Here is a 16915-nt window from a genome sequence, read left to right as displayed (position 1 = left end):
AGAGCCTGTATATCGCAACAACGTTTCTCCACTAGTTTTACATTTCAATTCAGTATGTGTCTACTAAGCTGACCATGTTCCAATTGACTATTGATTTCTGCTCACTACAAGATGGACAAGAACATCGTCTGTTAGACTGTTGGGACACGGAGTGGGGGTGGGGGTGGAGGATATATATCCCGGGGAGCTCGGTAACTTTCCATCCCGTGATATGTTTGTACCCGGGCTTATTTCTCTACCTTGTCATGCCAGCTCAAAGAATATCGTAGCAGTTATGGTTTCTTCAAGAAAATAAAAAAAGAAGGATGAGAAGGATTTTTTTTTGTAGGGAAGAAAAGAAGACAAAGGTGTCTCTTCTAGTGATAATTGAAAAAAAAAAAGAGTATTCTTGAAGGGTAAAGGGATTCATGAGAAGGGTAGGGTGCAAAGTTGATACGAGACGGCTGGGGGTTGTTGTTGCAATTTAGATGAATTTGAAATAGCCAAAACTTACCAGTTTCTTTTGTTGTTCAAGGTCTAATGGTCTAAATGGGAGGAAAAAAATGAGGCAAGGAGTTTATATCAAAATCGCCGTGGGTAACCATGGTAAAAGCTAAAAATTTCTACAAAAAAAATAAAAATTTATATTAAAGGCAGAACCACCGAATTGGTAAACGGATTTTTTTTCCCTCCGCTTTTTTTTTTTCAAACAATAAAACATTTGAAAGTCAAGCTCGAACTGTTTTGGGAAGTGTATCACACAATACGGAGAGGCAATAATAAAAAAAAAAAAAATCGGAATACCCCTCCTGTTATTAATTTTTTTTTTCTTTTTCTTTTTCTTCTTTCTCTTCTTATTCCTATTTTTCATTGAACATGGGCTGCTGTAATTCGAAACCAGACGCTAACAATGTTCAAGAGCAAGCACATGAGAACCAAACCAGAAACATAAACACACAAGGTGAGAAGAAAGAAAAAAATGAAAGAAAAAAACGAGATGACTACAGCCCAGAAAAAAAAAAAAAACTCATCCTTTTTTTTTTTTTTTTTTTAATATATAGTTCCTCCTATTGTCATTACAAAAGCTCAATCAATAACTTCTAGAGAGTCTTTACTTGCTTCAACTTCAGCTAATGCTATTTCAACACAGTCCGATGAACCTTTAGAGAAACCTCCAGCGAGAAAAGAAGAGCAAGCATATGATGAACCACCTGCTTTTAATGAAGAGGAAGAAGAAACAGCCACACGAAAAGCCACTTTGGATCTTAAACCTGTTATCATTGCTCCCCAACCCTCCACCACCACCACCACCACCACAACAACAACAACAGAACCTACAACGACAACGACAGAACCCATAACGACAACAATAATACCTGAAGCGGAAACGACAACATACACATCACCCAATCACACTACACAACCTCTTTGGACAATTTTGGTTCGACTTACCTCGAGTGCCAAAGACATTGCGGTGGATATTCCAACTACTGCTCCCTTCATGACGGTAGCGGACCTAAAGCAGAAAATCACATTAAACTCGGATCAGCAAATCAAGTTGATTCATCTCGGTCGAATCCTACAAGACAATTTTCATCTTGTACCTTCAACCACTGAAATATCAAATAAAGCGGATACCATCAAAGTATCAAATCGTGGTGTCATTCAAGCCATGATTTACAAAGTATAGCCCTTTTTTTTTTTTAATTACCCGAATTTTTTGTATAGAGAGAGTTTGGTTTTTTTTTTTATTAATTTGATGTATAAAAAAAAAAGAATAAAAAGATTAAATTATGTATAAATGTTGTATAGTTTCTTTTTTTTTAAAAAAAGTAATAGAAATGAAATTTAATAGGATGGATATTCTAGAATGGCAATACAACAATGTTGTCTTCATTCGCGCTGGCGGCACTGACAGCAGCTTCTGTTGCTTCAGCCTTAGTTGTAGTAGGAGCTTCAGTGGTGGTAGCAGCCTTGATAGTAGCTTCAGTAGTGGCAGGGGCAACAGCTTCCGTAGTGGTAGGAGCAGCAGCTTCGGTAGTGGTAGGGGTAACAGCTTCAGTAGTGGTAGGAGCAGCAGCTTCGGTAGTTGTAACTGGAACAGAAGCAGCGGTAGTAGAAAGGACAGGAGATGAAGCAGCAGCGGCGGCAGAAGAGGCGGCAGCAGCTTGTTGTGCTGCGGCTTGAGCAAGTGTAGCAGCTGTCACTTCGGGAGCTTTATCAACTACGGGGACACCCTTTTGTTCATAGTACATACCACCATGGAAACCTTCACCTACAACCATAGTGACGTTTTGGAAAAGATCCACCTTCTTGGCTTCAGCAGGCAACATCAAGAATTGTAAGGCTTCAGCCAAACCAGCCTTCAAGATCAAGGGGCTAGAGTTAATAGCGGTACCCTTGGCAGGAACGGTAACAGGAGGATCGACAGCACCAGCCAATGTACCCAATTGACCATAGACACCCTTACCGTTAGTGAAGAAGACTTGAGCAGAGATACCAGTAACAGTATAGGGAGTATCAAGAGGATTAGAAAACTTGACCCAGATATTAGGAGTTAAACCTACGAGCTTCATTTGGTTTTCAACAACAAGAGAAGCAGGAATACCCACCATATTGGTCTTGAGAGCGACTCTGGCAAGACCAGGTTGAAGAGGGATAATCTTGGTAGTAGCTTCAGTACCCTTGACAGTTAAAGGAGTGGTCTTGGCAGTCAAGTAGTTGGTCAATAACTTGGAGAGGGCAGCAAGATCAGTACCGGTCATCTTCATACTGGCGGTCATTTCGTTTCTACCGGGTTTGATAATTGTGTTTGTCAAAAAGACGGAACCAACACTTGAACCAGCTTCATCCATCACCACGTCAAAGACAAGATCGCCAGCAGAAATAGTGATTTGAGAGGGATTGTTCAAGGCAATCACAAGATCAACAGCAATATAGGTAGGGAAACCACCAACAACCTTGAGAGAGACAATTTCAGTAGTACCACCAAAGCTTTGGAAACCTAACGCAATAATAATAATAATAAAAAGAGTTAACAAGTGTAAATAAAGATAAAATAAAATAAAAAGTCTTACCAGCTAAGGAGGTTTGGACATCAAAGGGAACATTGTTAAGATTAATTTCACCAATACTGGTTTGAGCAATCGAGTTAACGACACCCTTAAGACCAAAAGGAACAACAGGGCTCAAGGTAAGTCCAGCAACAAATTGAGTAAAGATGGGCTCGGCACCGCTATAGACCTTGAAGGGAGTATTATTGAAAGCAGTGTGAACAATACCATCGGTTGTCGTGGTAGCAGGGACTTGTCCAATATCCAAGTTGGCAACATTATGACCACCGGAGTTAGCATCCACCTTCATATTAAGAGACTTGACACCAAGTTGGAAACCAAAGGGATTTTTAAGTTGAGCTTCAACAGCTTGAGAACCAGCAGGAGCAGCAAAAGGATTCTTTGTAAAGTCGATTTGTAAATCCTTCATGTTGACAGCAGTGATCAAGTTAGGAATAGGAGAGGCACCGGGAAGAGCCACGTTTTCGATTTGGATGGTCTTGAAAGCAGTAGAGAGCCATTGGACGGGACCGTTGGGACCAGAGGCAGAAACACCCTTTACAGTCAAGATGGAGGCATTACCGCTCAAATAATTGGCAAAGACCTCGTTAATAGCTTCAATACCAGCACCAGGCTTTTGAGCTTGGAGTTGACCCTTCATGTTCAAATTGGCAGTACCAACAGCAGGGAAAATAGCAGCTCCATCTACACCGAGAGGCCCAAGATCAACACCCTTATAGAATGTCTCAAAGTTAGCACCTGCAAAGTTGAAACCAACTTGACTGGGGTTCACGATCGAAGTAACAGCAGTAAGAGTAATACCACCAGCAGGGTCATCACTAGGTAAATCAAATTTGGAAATCTTGACAGCATCCTTGAAACCACTGGCTCCAGAGAGTGTGACAAATTTCTCCATGGAAATCTTGGTGAAAGTGTAACCGAGTGCATTGACACTGACATCCTTGGTATAGATATCCCAGATGAAACTATCTTTGTTAATCATGGCAATGGCAAAGGCAGTCATATCATCTGTATTGCTGATGGTGAAATCACCGCTAACATCAAATGTGGCACCGACATCAGCCTTGGCTTCAAGAGTTTGCATCGACACTTGACCAAGTACCTTTCCGTTCCAGGCAACAGTCAAGGGAGTAGGGAAACTAATAGAGGCATCCATAGGTCCAGTGTTCTTGATCGAACCCTTCATTTGAACCTTGAAACCAGATTCGGTAGGAGAGGACATTACAATAGACTCAAATCCAAGGATGGAACCATCCACGATTTGTTGAACAATAGGTTGACCTACAATAGGAATCAAACCAGTGACAGTGTTATCGGTGGCAGTTTGAACACCAGATTGAGAAAAGCTAAGCACATTGGCATATTGACCAATGGTCAAATCAGAGGCAAGTGAAAGATCAACCTTTAAACTCTTCATGGCTTCCATCACAAAGTTAGAGATGTTGAAACCCTTGAATAAATTGGCATCGCCCGTGACACTTTCTTGACCTTCAATATTGAAACCACCCATGGTGAACAAGGCATCAATGGGACGTGTATCCAAGTTGGAACCAACAGCGAGAGAACGAAGCAAGAGAGCAACAGCAGCAGGTTCAGTGTTTAATGTCATATCAAGATCATTGGATTGAACAGTACTTTTACCAGGGATAATAATAGGATTGCTGCTAATATCTTGATCAATATTACCAACAGGCATACCGTTATAAACAACAGAGGAGACAACCTTGGTGATAGTCAAACCAGCGGAGAAAGGATTAGCAATGGTGACCTTAACACCAACCAAACTATCAGCAATGGTTGTGGGACGAACAGTTAAAGCAGAACCTTGAATCAAAGCTACCTTAAGACCGGGTAAAGTAGAGTCAAGACTGATTTGAGAAAGAGCTTCAGAGAGAGATGCAATGGCAGTCGAATTTGGGGTTCCACCAATTTGAACAACGTTATCACGACCCATGACAAAGGTACTGAGTAACTCTTGACCGACAGAGGAGGACTTGGGATCAAATTTGGCAGTAGCCAAAACCGTGTTGGAACCACGTGCTAAGGTCAAGTTATTCAAGATGACAGCACCGAGGTTAGTACCTTCAGATAACATGGCAAATTCAACATCGCCAGTAGCAATACTAAAGTCGGAAGGATTTTCCATGGTCACATTGATACCCAAAATAAGATTATCAGACTCACCACCAGTGACATCGAGAGAATTGATCACAGTAGCAGAAGAGTTCAAGAACTGGAGACCCTTCAATTGAGTAGGGAGTTCAAAGTTGATACCAGAGAGAACAAGAGGACCAATGGTGGTATTGACCTTGGTGGTAGCATTACCAGCAACGATGAAAGTATAATTGTTGGAAGCAGTCAAAGCATAGTTATATTCATTAAAGACAGATTCCTTTCCTTGGATACCAGCAAGAACCGTATTATCCATGGCAAAGTTGAGAATACCTGCCTTTTGGTCACTTGTAGCCTTAGTATAAGGGACATTCATAACAGCAAAGCTTTCAAAACCTGTGGACTTGTTGAGACCAAGAGTAATATTTTGTGTAACTTCAGTGATATTCAAAGCAAATCCAAAAGGAATGGAGAAACCAGCAGTTACAACAGGAGCTTTGACACCAGGGGTATAAGGAGCATCCTTGTTGAAATTGAGATCGAGGTAACCAAGAGAGACAGAGTTCATGATCTTTAAGGGAGCTTCGGCAGCAAGAGCAACATTGAGGGTAACAGACTTGAGACCTTCAGAGAGCCAAACAATAGGATCCTTACCGTTGGGAGCAGCAGAAACACCCTTAGCAGTGGTGTTGGAGACTAAACCAGCGATATAATTAGAGAAAAGAGTACTGATCTTGGCTTGAGCAGCAGGGTCATTGACTTGAGACTTCATGATACCAGAGAGCAAAATATTGTTATCACCCTTTTGAAGTGAAACGTTATTAGCATGAACCATACCAAGATCAACACCATCGTAACTGATATCCATCTCGATATAACCAAGTTGAACACCGATGGGAGAGGGACTGGTAAGAACAGTACCAAGTTCAATAAGAATACCACCATTAACGGCATCACCAGGAAGTTGGAAAGAGTTGATTCTGACCTGAGGGAAACCGTTCATACCTTCAAGTGTGATATCTTTCTTTAAGTCAACAGTAGCAGTTCTGTAAATACATTTAAAAAAAAAACGAAATCAGTTAGTAAGTTGTTACAAAACAAATCTTTAAAAAATAAAAAGATGGTTTTTACCTTGAAAGAGCAGTGATTTTAGCTTTACCGTTTAAAGTCCAAACGAACTTTTCATTAGCCAACATGTAACGACTGAACGCAGAGAAAGCAGCAACATCAGTAATGGTAAAAGGGGTATACGTATCGATTGAACCCTTTCCATGGGCAATGTGTGTTTTAGGGAGAGTAATAGTACCGAGAACAGTTTCGTTGTAAATGACTTGAATATTATCTTCAAAGACAATATCAGCACTAAATGGACCGGTCTTTTTGAGGTCAGTGACCATATGCATGTAGAAAGTAGAATTAGCATCGGCACCAGCAACAGGCTGAAGACCAGAATCGGCAGGAGGATCGAATGAGATTTGAGCAGCTTGAACTTCAATTGTGGAATGGTTCATGGTGGATTGAGCAATCTTGGGGAAAGCAACAAAAAGGATTAAAAGAACAACAACCACAATTAAAATGATGGAAATAATGGAGCAAATGATCCAATATCTCTTGTTTTTGTAGAATGGCTTCTTGACGGGAGCGGCAGGCTTTTCGGAATACTCTTCAAAACCATCATCTGCGTACTGTTCTTGGCGGTATTCCTCGCTATTAGTCGTAACAAATTCTTGTCGGTGATAATGATTATCATCACCTTCAGCAGCAAAAGGCTGCTGAGCATTATTAATGCTTCCAGGCATTATATATTATATTAGTATTAGTTGTAAAGAGTGGAGATGTTTTTTTTAAAAAAAGGATTGACAAAGGAGGATTAGGTCAAACACAGCTTGGTAAAATATTCAGCTGGTCGGATTAATAAACACAAAAAGTGAATATCAAGAAGGAGGATAAAAAAAGAGAGTAATTAAAGATTCAGAATCAAGAAAAAAAAACAAGGCCATTGTCTCTTATATACAGTACTTTTTTTTTCAAACTCGCTATGATGGGAGTACAACAAGCTGGACACAAAAGACTCTCCACACTTCCCTATTTAAAAGTGGGTTGCTCAAAATTTACAGCTGGGGAATACAAGATGCCGCACACCAATAATGTTGATCCACCTTTCTCATGTGAATTACCCACACAATTTTTAAAATAATGTCATTTTGTTGTAAAGAATAAGTGAATATGAAAATCATTAACCTTCAAAACTCAAAAAGGCAACTCTTGAGTATTTGTGCAAAGTTTTGGGAGATATAGTTTTTTAATACACCACAAGATAAATTTTTATCTGGTACAATCGATTGGGGGGTGGTAGCTGTAGTGCGGTTACATTGGAGGGAGTTTATACTTATATTTTTAAGCTAAAACAGGTTAAGAAATAAAACCATCTGTCTGCACATAAAACATGGAGGTGGTACAGACAGTTAAAGTTTTGTACGTCCATTTGGGATAAATATTTGTATTCCCCAGTAGTCATTGTACCAATTGTAACCTGACGCTGCACGTTTGTAAGTTTTGTAGCAGTTCTTTATTTGGTTCGCGATTCTATATTGGACCCTAAAATAATACATTTCACTTTAGATTGTATCTCCGAATTACAGATCGCCTATCAGGTCATATATTTTCCTGTTTATGATCGTAGAAATAAATATAAATCACCTTGTTGTATGCAATCCCGGGTCGAAATTCTGAATTAAGAAATTTGAATATGTTTGTACATTTCTTAGAACTAGTTGCTTTCCTTTCAACCTGTGAGTGGGCCTTCTCAAGAGCAAAGTATGCTCAATATCATTTCTAAACGCGTTTGGAAATCAGGACATGCATGGTATAGTAACACTTAAAAAAAAAAAGAGCATGAAAAAGAAGAGCGCTCTCAGATGGTTAATTTATCATATGCCATCTCTACAACGAATACTTTAATTACCAGCAGTACGTCCTTACTGATTGATAGATAGTAATCCGATAGTCATGATTACTTAAACTTACAACGTATGCCGCTCTCACGATACCACATTGCTTAATAAGCACTTAAAGGTCCAGACGGTTTTTTATGGCATTTATAACAGTTGGTAAAATGCTTGCTATAAAAGATTTACTATCGTGCCTTGTGTCCTAGATAGAAAATATTTGACGTAGTTTGTGCCTTTTGTTAATTTTGTAGAACGAAATTCTTGGATTTGCTATGTATAATCTATATTTATATATTTGTGGCTACCCGAGGATGAATGCTCATATGAAGCTTAGCCATTCAGGGACAAGAGTATTTTCGTCGATTTAAAATTTAACAATGAGTGGCTTTAAAAGTTTAAATAATATCGGCTTTCATTGGCAAAGAATAAAAATGTTTAAAAAACACAATAATCATTGTTTTATTGCGTTTTGCATGTAGAAGAGCATAGCTCCTTTCGGATGCTACACTTATAATAGACAGTGTACAGAGTTTCACATCCGTGCCGTTTTGCATTCCATGTAATACAATGGTATTGTAGTTTTTACTTTTCACAATAGTATGTTCCATTTATTCTATTATGTGCCTGTATTTTCAGTATATTTCATGCTATCGCAAAACAACATATTATAACGCGTAGGATTATAGTTTTAAAATAAATTAAGTGGATTAAGTCTTATTTAGGAAACCATGTTCGTGTAAAGATAGATAAAGTTTTTTTTTTTTCTTTTTTCTACTTTTTGGTTTGCATAAATTTTACTTGCGCTAATCAAGATACAATAGCTTGACCCTTTCCATTTCATTTGACAGAAAGCTATACTACAATAGTCTAAGTATTTTTTTAAAAAGTGTCAACTATCTGTGCACGTTCCATTCTTTTCTCTATTTGGGTTTTACTAATGCTACCTAATTGTCAATTTAGCTGCCTAATTCTCGTCCATGGGAAAATCTGAAGCCAAACCGTCTGCAACGGGGATTAAATCAGTTACTGCGAATTTTAGCTACACAAAAAGGCTTATTAAGGATACCATCCACTCTTTTGTGTAAACATTTATGCTGCACAAGTTATTCCATCATTCGAAACATAAAAATCGGCTCTTCAAAGAGGCTGGAATATATCATTAATAGAGATTTTTATGTATATATATGTAGCAAAGGATCGCCATAGTAAAGATTGCTCATTCATTTTCTAAAAAAACCTCAAAACCTCAAAATTAGCAATATCTGGATTCTCAATCGATTACGCACATATGACCATCTGAAAATAGTTCTTCTACTTGACTTTACACGAGCTGAACATTTGATCCAAAATAATATAAATCAATGTTACATGCTAGCATACCGGGGAGCACCCAATCGAATAATAAAAAAAAGTAGTAGCCAAATTTAGTAATTCATGGTACTTTAACTGCTGTGCAAAGAAATGCAATAGTATAAAAAGCTAACGGATGGAATAATAATGCTTCTAATAAAAAGTGAGTATCCAACTGACATGGTTTAAATTAAAAAGTACTTGACAGTAACCATAATGTGGACAAATATCTCCATTTTGGTCGTAAAAATGAAAAAATTCCCATGTACACACAGGAAAGGAATACACATCAAAAAGTCGATCATGGGAATATTATTTTACGGACCGTAACCGTAGAATAGTTTACCTTATTGGAAGTAATAAAGTCTTTCCATATCAAACATGTCCTTGTAACATTTTTTTTGAGAAAAAAAAAAAAAAAATGGAAATTGAATTTAACGAGTGCCTTCATGTGATTGGATGAACTATTTACACATAAAAGTATGTAACGCGTTTCTTTAAAATTAACTTCATATTTTCTCAAATCTCAAATTAAATTACTTATTTTACAGGCGTAGTCAGAAACACAGGATCAACGGATTATTATATTAGATGGCATAGAAGACTGAATAAACGATCAAAATAATAATAATAAGAAAAACACGAAACTAAGATTATCAACAAGACATTAAAAGTGGAACGCGTGTGTTAAAATGCTAAAAAGTATTGAAATTTTTCAAATATCTCTTAAGAATACGTATAAAGCATTAAAAGATGCTGTAAAGATGTATAATGATTTTGGTCGTCGGCACAGTTGCATAAACAGCTACAGAACAAACTTATCAAGTTGTCCGAATCACCCAAAAACAGTTTGTCAATGTCTTTGTGACACCAATAGTTTGCCCTCAAACAACATGGTATTAAAAATTAATTTTGTTTCTTTTGAGTTAATAAACTATATATGTAAATCCTTTTACCTAGGTTCTCTCACTCAGTCTGGGCCCATGTATCTGATATTTAAGTGGTCAAAAGGAATGAGCAGGAGTGTGTAAATCAGGAAATTGTATATTCCCTGATAAAACATGCAAATACACGAAAGGCTGTCATTTGTTGGCATATGCGCATTTTATTTCAATGATATACTTAAGTCTCCGGGCATGGAAAGAGCACTAGTGATATACATTGTAAACATCTTTTACAGCAGCAGATATCATTTCGTATATACAAATGTATTTATACACTCATTTTTGATTTTCGGATAAAGCAACAGTGGATAGAACTATGACTATCTGATCATGGATGGATTATGGAAGCCAATTACAATACGCTACAATACGCTTTCTATCTCCACATATCCAGGAATAAAAGATATTTTAGACGTATCTTGTCATTAAATTACAAATAATTCGATGGTATGTGGCATTGAGTGTCGTATTTTCGATCAATACATTCATAATATGATGCGGCATATTCGGGTCGAAATAAATATATATGCCAGCCATTAAATACCTACACTCAACAGTTCACACTTTAGACATTCATAATACGATATATCTTTTTTTTTCCCGTGCTCGTCCACGAATTAGGGAACCAATTTCTCTCGTGTTTGTGATTCCATATTTTGAAAAGTGCCAAGATTATAAAATCCGTAAATATCTTGTTACAATAATTTCCACTCTAGAACTGAGGTTTTATTTCTTTTTTTAATTTAGATTGTATGTTGTTTTACATGGTGATGACCTTCATGGGGAAATATGAACCTATTTCATAAAATTAAAATATCAGTATTTCATCAAAAGAGTATTCTAAATCGTAACCTTACCATCGTTGGGGAAAACAAAGTCCTCTGAATCTCTCCAAGCAGCTTTGCGGCCGAATTGAGGAATAGGGGGGAGTTTGCTTGCTGAATAAAGCTTGTGAGAGTTCAAAACTTCGACAAGAGGTTTGGTTTCGGTAGAGGCAACAACTTTATCGACAGCAGCTTCCTCAGGAAGACTAAGAATATTCTGCGGTTAATTGCAGTTACCTATAAATTTTAATCCATTATTACCTAGGGTTAACAACACCACCTTCGAGGAGAAGGGCGAGGTCTTGTTGCTTGTAGACAGCAAGACGAGGGAAGTTTCTACGTGTGTCACGCTTGTAATAAGGGTTGTTGCTGATGGCTGAAGCAGATGTTTTGGGATATGTGTATTTTCCTTGAGAACTATTGATAGAAAACCAAACAATTAACATTCCACAAAAAATTCCTTTGAGCTATATCGTCTTACGCGGGTGCAGGAGTACGGAATTTGCCAACAACAGGCATACCATCAGTTACCAAAGGGTTCTATACAAGTCTATTATTTAATATTTCGGTCCCAGGTACAAACGAAATGTATGCAAGACTTACAATGGAGAAGTATTTACCAACCCAAGCCCAAGTCTTTGAATTCCAGGACATTTTATTATATTAGACTGCAAAATCAAATAGAGCAAAGAGAAATAATTCGGAATTAAATACGTTCATGTTAGTCCAGTGTCATATAAAAAAGGTTTCAAAATATTAAATGTTGAATTCGTGGCTAATTACCTTATTGTAAGATAGATCAACAAAATAAAAAAATATTTAGGCTGGCTCTATACAAGGATTCGAGCCAGAGAGTGATGTCACAAAAAATGCCGGTGGGGCGGACATGGAATTCATTGTTAACTCCAATCAAATACAGGCAAGATATTTATTCCATGTGTATTAAAAACGCTGAAAAGGTAGGCGTATGATTTGTTATTGGGGCTCTTTTTAGCCTATGTCGGTTTATACAGATTTTTTTTTGGAAAGTTGAATTGTCACGGCAAAGCGAGATTGTCTATATTCTAGATATCTAACAAGGGATAATAGTCTATACAAAATTAGTTTTTTTCAACACAAGTAAATTTTCTTCTTCGATATGGGTTTCTAAGACGATGTAATATTCATTTAAAGTGTTCTACATAAATCAGCTTTGGTGAAAACTTATAATTCGAACATACGTACAGAAATTTTAAAAATCGCGTCATTGTACCTAGAAGTACAAACATTTGAGTTGTTTCAATAATAGACGTATAAACACATTAATAATTGAATTATCACTTGCAATATAAAGATGTCTATTGCATGCCATACGTTGAAGTAATATTACTCACCTAATATACCTTATTTGCATGGAAGTTTCAGATGTAACCGAGACCATGATCTAATCTCCACGTCATAGTCACATACAGAAAAATCGTGATACAGATGGAATAAATGTATAATAAAATACTCATAATTATTGATATTGAGGGACATATTTCGTCAGTGGCACTGTTAGTTTGAACCGATGAGGCAATCATGTCAATTAATTTTAAAGAGAATGCCTTTTAAACTCAAACTCAATTTGCGCTGAAAACATCATTGTGATTTGTTATCAGAAATGTCCAACCAATAACTCAAGCATGTGAATTTTAAATCGTCTTATAATTTGAATTACGAAAAAAAAAAATATTTTCATTTTCGCCTTTTCTTATTTCTTGTGATTCAAGCATGTCGAAAGGAAACAATGATATTCTGTCATTCGAGGATTACAAGTTGCCACCCTTAGGTCATGCCATTTCGGGTGCTGTGGGATCTACTATTGCCAACTTGTTTATATATCCGTTAGATATGTATGTATTATGCCGCATATTAAATTAACGATATGCTTACACTTTTGCCAGCTCCACCACTAGACTTCAATTAAAAGGAGATGATGAAAAGAAACAAGGATTGTTAGAACAAATCAAAACTATTTATGAAAAGGAAGGCGGACTTAAAGGATTATATGCTGGCCTCGGATCAGATACCTTAGCAACAGTATTATCCAGCTTTATCTATTTCTATTGCTATACTGCTTTACGGAATCTACAGGAGAAAATGAATACAAACATAGGTAAATCTTCAGCTGAATTAAACGTTGCCCAGGAGTTATTTTTAGGGGCCGAAGCTGCTCTCATTTCCAGATTCTTTACAACACCTGTATCCAATATTACAACTAGACTTCAAACTGCAGGACATAATGAAAAGGGATTTAAGGAGATTGCGTTAGATATTTTAAAAGAAAAGGGTATCACCGGTCTTTGGACAGGTAATTGATCTAATTCAAATTCTTGATACTGGACTAATAATGTGTAGGATATCGCGCTTCGATTGTTCTGGTTTCAAACCCATCGATCACATATTTCATGTTCGAAAAGATCAAGTCGATTTACATGCGTACACAAAAGAAATCCAATTTGACAGGATTGCAAGTGTTTTTATTTTCAGCCTGTGCCAAAAGCATAGCAACTATGTTGACTTATCCTTTTATATTTTTACGTACACGCATGATTGGTGGTGGTAAACAACAGGATGGAATCATTGATAGTTTGAAAGCAGTAATTGATAAGGATGGTTATACTGGTCTTTATAAAGGCATGCAAGCTCAAATTATTAAGGGTTTCTTCAACCAAGGCATCATGTATATGATCAAAGATTATGTTGCTGCCTACTTGGCCTTGGTATTCTACCACTCTTTTAAACTTAAAATGAGAGCAAAGCTTGCTCAGTAATAATAAATTTTTGGTGTAAATTTTGTTCACAGCTTCATTTTGTGGAAGTTTCATAAATCGCCGTTTGAACAAGCGTTTCTATTTTGTTTTGTTTACTTTCATAGCCTACCAAAATGCCTAGTTGGAACAAAGTCATCAGCCATCCATTGTTTAACATGGTCTTTTTCTTTGGTGTTCGCCAAGTAACAAAGCTTTTTGATCTCGACAATCCTCGCTACATTAGCTTGATTCGTAGTTTCTACCTGGGATCTCAATTTGTCATCATTCTTTTGAGTTTCTACCTTTTGTCTGTCATCAAGAATAAAAATGGTTTGATAAATAGAAAAAACTGCTATTGATTTAAAACTGATCCATATATTAGACACAACTGTTTTACGCTATGTTCAGCCTGGATCCAAGCAGTGGGATGGCAAGCAAACACCCGATAAGTTAGTTGAGACCACTAATATGGGTATGTAACATACGAATTGTGATTTAAACGGAACTGGTAGCTAATCTTCCTATCTAGAATATGACATTGCTGATGTCAAGAAACAATTGAATCAAGGTTTCACGGGTCTCGCAGTGGTTGCTTTTCTCCATCTCAAATTTGGCTATGTGCAACCATTGATCATTCAAAGTATCTTGGGTTTTAAAAATTTCTTCATGACCAAAGAAGCACGTATCCATCTCTTTCATGCTAACACTAGTACTGGTGAACTTCGTCGCCCTTTCCGTATCGAAGGGCCTTTAGGAACCGCAAATGAAAAATCGCAACCAAAAACTGATAAAGGATCGATTAAGCGCGTTGAAAAGGCACTTAAAGCTCAATAATAAATTAACCAATAAAATTTTATTATTTAACAGACTTCTTTTTACGATTACCACCTTCATCCAACTTCTTTCTAGGCCTTTTTCCTGCAATATCCTCTGTGTAATAGAATTAACAAACATAAAACAATATTTGGATAACATGATGTTACCTCGAGTTTGTGTTGGTGATAATTCTATGCTTGTTGGTTTAGCAATTTCCTCGCTCTCCGGCGCATCAATTGCTTGTCGGGCCTGTATGACCTTCGCAGATGAACTCTCTATTGCTCTATCCATCCAATGTCTAAATGCCTGTGTTTCTTGTGCACGCAATACGCTTTTCGCCATGTTGACTGTAGTTTTATCTTTTTTGGCTGAGGCTGATGGATCGGGTGCTGTCTTCCATGTATATCCTTTTGAAGGATAAAATTCCATCATATCCTGCGTTTCTTTGAATGCACTATTTACATGAAACAAACTTGTCAACTATAGAAAAATAGTATAAATATCAAATGGAAAGTTTAAGTTCCTGACTGTACCAAACGATTAGCAATAACAGAATAAATAGTTGGTGATTGATATACGTTGGCTCCCATAATGTAATATGTTGCAATCGGATTGACATCGTCCGGTGCAGGTCCACGTCGGTATCTTTTCTGAATAATCCAAACAGGTGGCTGTTCATGAACTACGGCAAATTCGATACCTGTCATTTTACTATAGAATGCTGTGAGTCAAAGTAACTATGTATTTCCCCCATGGGTGTTTACCGAAGTGCTTCTACTGTAGCTTCGTATGGCTGTCTCAAATCATTATATTGCGTTTGCATGGATAACACCTGATTATTACATTGACGATCCCAAAATGGCGAAAGTGCGAAATAATCGAGCACCATTTGTTGATTTTGGAATCCTCCCACTCTCTGATGAAGACAAATTAGCTTTTATTGACATAACACATCAACTAAAAGTACCTCTAACCAATTTGTGTCACGCCATTCGACACTCGTCAAATCTTCAGTTGCTGTCATTCGCTGCATAGTATAATAAGATTGTTGAAAGATAAGAAAGTGCGCGTCTTTTCATTTTGTTTTTGTTTTTAATTTTATTCACATTCAATGAAAGTCACACGTCATATCGAAAGGTGTGCAGTGATAAAAGGTTGTAGTTAAATGAACACTAAATAAATAGATTTAAATGACAGGCAATTTATTCGAGTGAGCATGATATGTTTTGGCGGTGTCGATGATGGTACAGACGAACGGATCCGGTACAAAGGGTGTCGATTTAAGTATAAAGTTTCAACAATGTGTCCAGGCACCTTCATGGATAGCGCCAAAAAGAAAAACTAATAAAGTTTGGAGATGGAGCATTTTAAGACAAGGAAATTGAAAATTGTATAAACTGATTAATGAAGACTAGAAGTTTATAATAAACACAGAAGAGAATCTACCAGTTTTGGGAGATATTTGTGCACGGTAAGAGTCGTAGTGATTTTATTATGAAGAATTCGAAATTAGATGTTCTTTGTACGGAAATTCATTCTAGTTCACTAAAACAATTTCCACGTCTAGCAGAATTAATTCTTAAAAGGTATTTTGTGCCGTTGCATTCCGGAGAGATTCTGTCGTAAACTGATTAATCAATCGAATTACCGCGAATAATATAACAACAAGTCCAGTATCAATTTACCCAAAAAAAATTTAGCATAAAAAGCTAATGAAAGCGGAACCCGAGAACTGAATATTGTTAGTCTGGATTTTTATTTGGTAATGATTGCATACTATCAAGGGCGTAAACATGTTAAACTTTATTGTAAATTTTGGGGTTTTGAAGGACATTGATCGCTAATTGCAACCGCTAGCTCAGGTCTAATTTTTGTAAATTACCTCGACCACAGGTACAGATAAAATTTAGACATTGACCGCAAAATCAAAAAAACTCAAATGACATAGAAAATATAAAAAAACTGTTATATAAAGATAACAAGTCATATTTGAAGTAGTCTTGAGATGAAAAAATTGTAGTTAAGTTTATTATTGTTGGCAGAATCAAAGTTTGAAGTAAATACTAGAACTTTGTGTGATACAAGAGAGCG

General features: G+C 36.9%; 6 protein-coding genes across 6 annotated transcripts; 3 read left to right on the top strand and 3 right to left on the bottom strand.

The window, feature by feature from the left end:
* Positions 1–825: 825 nt before the first annotated feature.
* EV154DRAFT_516309 (uncharacterized protein) lies at positions 826–1781 on the top strand. Its single transcript, XM_051602365.1, has 2 exons — positions 826–940; positions 1041–1781. Exons 1-2 carry the CDS (start codon positions 856–858, stop codon positions 1667–1669), a joined length of 714 nt encoding a protein of 237 aa, XP_051455324.1. The 5' UTR covers positions 826–855; the 3' UTR covers positions 1670–1781.
* On the bottom strand, positions 1782–7123 carry EV154DRAFT_604452 (uncharacterized protein). The gene is made up of 3 exons (XM_051607399.1): positions 6297–7123; positions 3057–6211; positions 1782–2983 (listed from the first exon to the last, which is right to left on the bottom strand). Exons 1-3 carry the CDS (start codon positions 6962–6964, stop codon positions 1845–1847), a joined length of 4962 nt encoding a protein of 1653 aa, XP_051455323.1. The 5' UTR covers positions 6965–7123; the 3' UTR covers positions 1782–1844.
* A 3977-nt stretch (positions 7124–11100) lies between these two features.
* On the bottom strand, positions 11101–12024 carry EV154DRAFT_516305 (uncharacterized protein). Its single transcript, XM_051602364.1, has 5 exons — positions 11838–12024; positions 11716–11774; positions 11496–11651; positions 11268–11440; positions 11101–11205 (listed from the first exon to the last, which is right to left on the bottom strand). The coding sequence occupies exons 1-5, from the start codon at positions 11886–11888 to the stop codon at positions 11171–11173; spliced, it is 474 nt and encodes a 157-aa protein (XP_051455322.1). The 5' UTR covers positions 11889–12024; the 3' UTR covers positions 11101–11170.
* A 927-nt stretch (positions 12025–12951) lies between these two features.
* EV154DRAFT_447114 (mitochondrial carrier domain-containing protein) lies at positions 12952–14087 on the top strand. Its single transcript, XM_051597124.1, has 3 exons — positions 12952–13108; positions 13160–13566; positions 13614–14087. The coding sequence occupies exons 1-3, from the start codon at positions 12987–12989 to the stop codon at positions 14027–14029; spliced, it is 945 nt and encodes a 314-aa protein (XP_051455321.1). The 5' UTR covers positions 12952–12986; the 3' UTR covers positions 14030–14087.
* EV154DRAFT_516303 (inorganic phosphate transporter Pho88) lies at positions 14088–14858 on the top strand. The gene is made up of 3 exons (XM_051602363.1): positions 14088–14338; positions 14391–14480; positions 14538–14858. The coding sequence occupies exons 1-3, from the start codon at positions 14143–14145 to the stop codon at positions 14840–14842; spliced, it is 591 nt and encodes a 196-aa protein (XP_051455320.1). The 5' UTR covers positions 14088–14142; the 3' UTR covers positions 14843–14858.
* Positions 14859–15884, bottom strand: EV154DRAFT_516299 (mediator complex, subunit Med6). The gene is made up of 4 exons (XM_051602362.1): positions 15792–15884; positions 15589–15740; positions 14992–15535; positions 14859–14938 (listed from the first exon to the last, which is right to left on the bottom strand). The coding sequence occupies exons 1-3, from the start codon at positions 15855–15857 to the stop codon at positions 15340–15342; spliced, it is 414 nt and encodes a 137-aa protein (XP_051455319.1). The 5' UTR covers positions 15858–15884; the 3' UTR covers positions 14859–14938; positions 14992–15339.
* Positions 15885–16915: the final 1031 nt, after the last annotated feature.

This window comes from Mucor mucedo (assembly GCF_025094135.1).
Source record: "Mucor mucedo strain NRRL 3635 chromosome Unknown EV154scaffold_78, whole genome shotgun sequence".
Classification (NCBI taxonomy): Eukaryota; Fungi; Mucoromycota; class Mucoromycetes; order Mucorales; family Mucoraceae; genus Mucor; species Mucor mucedo.
This window is presented reverse-complemented; position numbering and strand designations above follow the sequence as displayed.